General features: G+C 48.9%; 1 protein-coding gene across 1 annotated transcript in view; it reads right to left on the reverse strand.

Annotated features, from left to right (window-relative positions):
- GPATCH3 (G patch domain containing 3) overlaps positions 1–3384 on the reverse strand; it is a 10641-nt gene extending 7257 nt beyond the window's left edge. The window contains exons 1-2 of the mRNA XM_011981665.1: positions 2898–3384; positions 214–638 (exon numbers count right to left, since the gene is read on the reverse strand). Of these exons, the coding sequence (XP_011837055.1) occupies positions 214–638; positions 2898–3348 (876 nt within the window). The 5' untranslated portion in view covers positions 3349–3384. The remainder of the gene's footprint in view (positions 1–213; positions 639–2897) is intronic.
- Positions 3385–5059: the final 1675 nt, after the last annotated feature.

Below are 5059 nucleotides of genomic sequence, written 5' to 3' on the forward strand. Positions count from 1 at the left end.
AAAAAATTAGCCGGCCGTGGTGGTGGGTGCCTGTAGTCCCAGCTACTCGGGAGGCTGAGGCAGGAGAATGGCTTGAACCCAGGAGGCGGAGCTTGCCGTGAGCAGAGACTGCACCACGACCGCACCCTTGTAACGGACAATTGAAAAGTGGTATTGTTAATGCCTTTGGCCTCTTTCAGCTGCCAGCAGAACAGGGTAGCACACTGTACTCACGTCATCTGAGTGAGACTCTTCTTCCTCTTCCTTCCTTGCTTCTTCCTCAGGCTCTCCACAGGGGCTGGCTGGTATATCTGCCAGGCAGGTTCCCTGGGGTATTTCCTCACCCTCTGCTGTATACACAAGCTCTTCCTGCTCCACAGTCTCTGCGTCCTCATACTCAAAAGGCACATTGCCGTAGCGCCGGGAGGAACCTGTCTTGGGGAACTGGAGCTGCAGCTGGGTGATGATCCGAGGGGGTAGGCGGCAGGCTCGGATCAACTCCAAAAAGACCCGCAGGGGAGTCCCCACATTCCCATTGGGCATCAGCACCGGTGGGTTCAGCTCTGGCAGCTGCTTCAGGTCAGCCAGGGTGAAGGCTTCATTCTCAGCCTTCCGACTCTGCATTTCCTTCCGGGTCTTGAAGGGAAAGGAGCCTAAACCTTGGGAAGGAGGGAGAATAGATCTTGAAACCCAGAAGCCTCCAGCAACACTTGAGCCAGAAATTGGCCAATGTTTAAATCTATTAGCCTTTCCCTAGTAAACAGACTTAGACAAAATAAAAATAAATAAATCCAGGCTGACACAGTGGCTCACGCTTGTGATCCCAGCACTTTGGGAGGCTGAGGCAGGAGGATTGCCTGAACTCAGGAGTTCAAGACCAGCCTGGGCAACATGGTGAGACCCTTATCTCTACAAAAAATAAAAAAGTTAGCTGGGAGTGGTGGTGCACCCTGTGATCCCAGCTCCTTGGGAGGCTGAGGCAGGAGGACTGCTTGAGCCTGGGAAGTGAGGCTGTAGTGAGCCGAGACCGCACCACTGCACTCCATCTCGGGTGACAGAGTATCCTGTCTCAAAAATAAATAAATAATAAAATAAATCCATTAGCCTAATGCTGTTCCTCCCTCTCAAACTTCTCCAGGCCCTTTCATCTCTCCCCAAGCAGAACTACAAAACTACCTAGCAGTTTCATGTCATTTCTCATCACCTTGGCTGGGCATACAAGTTTCTTCCAGCTCTCGCTCCTGAAGCCTTTTTTTTGTTTCTCTTTTTTTTTTTTGAGACAGATTCTCACTCTGTCACCCAGACTGGAGTATGCAGTTGTGCAATCTCAGCTCACTGCAACCTCCGTCTCCCGGGTTCAAGTGATTCTCGTGTTTCAGCCTCCCGAGTAGCTGGGATGACAGGCATGTGCCACCATGCCTGGCTGATTTTTGTATTTCTAGTACAGACAGGGTTATGCCATGTTGTCCAGGCTGGTCCTGGCCTCAAGCAATCCACCCATCTGATGACCTTTTGATTCTCAACTGTCACCAACTCCCACCTCCTGCTTCAGCCACACCAAACAATTTTTCTCCTAATTTCTTTTTTTCCTCCTTCTTCTTTTTTTTTTTTTTTTTGAGATGGGGTCTCGTTCTGTCACTCAGGCTGGAGTACAGTGGCACAATCTTGACTCACTGCAACCTCCATTTCCTGGGCTCAAGCGATCCCCCCACCTCAACCTCGCAAGTAGTTGGGACTACAGGCATGCGCCACCACAACTGGTTAATTTGTATTTTTGGTAGAGATGGAGTTTCACCATGTTGCCCAGGCTGGTATTGAACTCCTGAGCTCAAGAGATCCGCCTACGCACCTCCCAAAGTGCTGGGATTACAGGCACCAGCCACTGCAACCCGGCCCACAATGAACAATTTAGCATGCCCTGAAAGTTTCACAGACTTTCAAATCTGTGTCTTTGCAAATGCCATTTACCTTGAAACCCAGAAACACCATTCTCTCCTATTAACTCCTATTTATTTTTCAAGACCCAGATGGAAAGTCACATTTCATGATAAGTCTAGGAAGTCAGTTTCTCCCTTCTCTGTCATCTCACAGCACTTAGTGATAAACAGTATAGGCTCTGGAACAGACGCCTAGGTTTGTTGTAGCCCTGACACTAACTAACTCTGTAACCTCAGGCGAGTCACATAACTTCGCTTCCCTCAGTTTCTTCACCTATAAAATGGGAGAAACAATAGCTCCTATCTCATAGGACTGTTGTGAGGGGTAAGAAAACAAAAGGCTTAGAACAGTGCCTACTAAATACACAGAGTGCTCAGCGAATGCTAACAATTAGAATGACATCTCTGTGGCAATTACCTTTTTCCAAATCTCTTCCTTTGTGGATTCTGAGCACACACTATGTGCAACTGTTCTCTGCATACCCAGCTAGTCACACTAGGTCTAGCAAGAGAAGCATCTGTTGAATGTGTGAACTGGAGGGCTCTGACACTGTCCTGTTTCCCCATCAGACTGATTTCCCATAAAAGTGGGAGCTGTCCAGAGAAAAGATTGTCTCTTCATTTGCATCTTACTGAAAGGACTGGGTAGGAAGCACAGAGAGAGAGCAGGAGATAAAGACAGTAAGAAGGTTAGAGACTGGATTTCCTTTTTTCCTTCTGTGTTAGTGCAAAATCAACCCCTTGGATAGAGAAAGGGTCTCAGAAGAGACCTAACAAAATGAAAGCTCTTCCGAATAAGCCTCTCCGGTTTATTTTTCTCCATGCATTGAACTAACTCCCTGCAAGTTGAGCCTGAAGCTGTCTAGAATATGACCTAAACTCCTAGAGTCCTAACCAGACTGACTTATCCTCACCACTCTTCTGACAAGGTGCCTCTGTTCCAGGCCCGTAGGCCCAGTCTACTAACTTTCTCACTCTTACCTGATGCCTCCGTAGGTAGCCGAAGTCTGCGGATGAGACAGCGACCCGGTAGCCAGGTCCCGTGAGAATCCAGCCACCGGCGGCCCGAGTACATGCGAAGAAGCCTCTGAGCTTGAGCCAACCCCCTTACCGAGATGACGCAGCAGCAGGTGCGGGTCTGGATCGGAGCAGAGTCTCGAGTGGAGAGAGGCTGGACATCGGTGGCCGAAGTCTGGGCGAGAAGCTGGCTCCCAGCGGCTGGGTCCGTAGGAGTTAGGGCAGAGTTAGGAGCGGCCTGCGGAGGGGCCCGCTCAGGCCGATGCCGGTAGTGGAAACAGAGGAAGCCACCGCCGCGGTCTTCTCGGAACTGGCTAAAGTAGCTCCGTAAATGGGCCGAGCGCAACACGGAGGGGATACCGCTCACTACCAGGTAAACTGTCGCTTCCTCCTCCGCCTCGCCGGGCACCGCCATGTTGGATTGTCACATGATCTGCTGGAACCAAGTCTCAAGTCTCGCGAAAACACCGCGAACAACGCTCCAGCGTCTGCGTTGCGAGATTGTGAAAATTCTAACTAGTCCGTTGGTGTTGGGGTTGTGGAATCTGGAGCCGGAAGATCCGAAGTCTTCTGTGTTGCTTTCCCACAGAGGGAAGCTGGCGATGATGGAAAAACTGACCTGGAAAATGGGGTCATAGAGTTCTTTCATAAAGCTCTAATGAGTACCAAATAAGAAGCCTGCGGGAGGGGTCATTTTTGAGGTATTTAGTTGTGAATCTTGCACACCTAATCTCAGCCTTCCTCAGTTCTGAACCTTTAGTCGTTCTTCCATTTATTTTTCCAAAATGTGTTGATGAACTCCCACAAATCGGTAAGAAAAAGATAACCCAGTAGAAAAATGTGCCACAGATATTTCACAAAAGAGGAAACACGCAGGTCCAATTTACAATGAAAGTGCTATGAGTTGCTGGAGGCTTACGTTAAAGAAAAGATGCGCAACTCAGTAATAAAGCAAATGCAGCGAGACCCACTTTGCATCCACCACTTTGGCAAACTTTAAAACCTTTGAATCGATGGCAACATGGTGGAACTGAAGCTCTCATACACTGTTGTTGGAAATGTAAGTTGATACAACCACTTTGGAAAACAGTTGACTTTATCTAGTAAAAGCGAAGTTGCTACACAGCATTTGACTCAACACTTGTAGGTAATATTTTATTTATTTTTGAGTTGGGGTCTCTGTCGCCCAGGCTGGGACGACAGATGTGCTGGGACCACAGATGCACCCCACTATGCCTGGCTTTTTTTTTTTTTTTTCTGAGATGGAGTCTCGCTCTGTCACCCAGGCTGGAGTGCAGTGGTGCGATCTCAGCTCACTGCAAGCTCCGCCTCCCGGGTTCATGCCATTCTCCTGCTGCAGCTTCCCGAGTGGCTGGGACTATAGGTGCCCGCCACCACGACCGGCTAATTTTTTGTATTTTTAGTAGAGACGGGGTTTCACCGTGTTAGCCAGTATGGTCTCGATCTCCTGACCTCGTGATCCGCCTGCCTTGGACTCCCGAAGTGCTGGAATTACAGGCGTGAGCCACCGCGCCCCGCCGAATTTTTAAAACTATTTGTAGAGACGGGGTCTCACTACCTTGCCCAGGCTGGTATTGAACTCCAGTGCTCAAGCGATCCACTGGCCTCAGCTTTCCAAAGTGTTAGGATTACAAGCGTGAGCCACGGTGCCCCGCTTTTTGTTTTTGTTTTGTTTTGTTTTGTTTGAGATGGAGTCTCACTCTGTCATCCAGGCTGGAGTGCAATGGTGCGATCACGGCTTACTGCAACCTCCACCTCCTGGGTTCAAGCAATTCTCCTGTCTCAGCCTCCCAAGTAGCTGGGACTACAAGTGCGTGCATCACCACGCCTGGCTAATTTTTGTATTTTTAGTAGAGACGGGGTTTCACCATATTGGTCAGGCTGGTCTCAAACCCCTGACCTAAGATGATCCACCCGCCTTGGCCTCCCAAAGTACTGGGGTTACAGATGTGAGCCACTGCACCCGACTCTCTTTGTCCGCTTTTTTAATTGGGTTATTCGATTACTATTGATTCATTGATTCATAATTCAGACAAAGTCTAACATTATACTGGGTGATAGGAGGAATCTATACACTGAGAGACCTCAAACAAAAACAAAAATTA

The sequence above is a fragment of the Mandrillus leucophaeus genome, unplaced genomic scaffold, assembly GCF_000951045.1.
Source record: "Mandrillus leucophaeus isolate KB7577 unplaced genomic scaffold, Mleu.le_1.0 Scaffold23, whole genome shotgun sequence".
NCBI classification, from domain to species: domain Eukaryota; kingdom Metazoa; phylum Chordata; class Mammalia; order Primates; family Cercopithecidae; genus Mandrillus; species Mandrillus leucophaeus.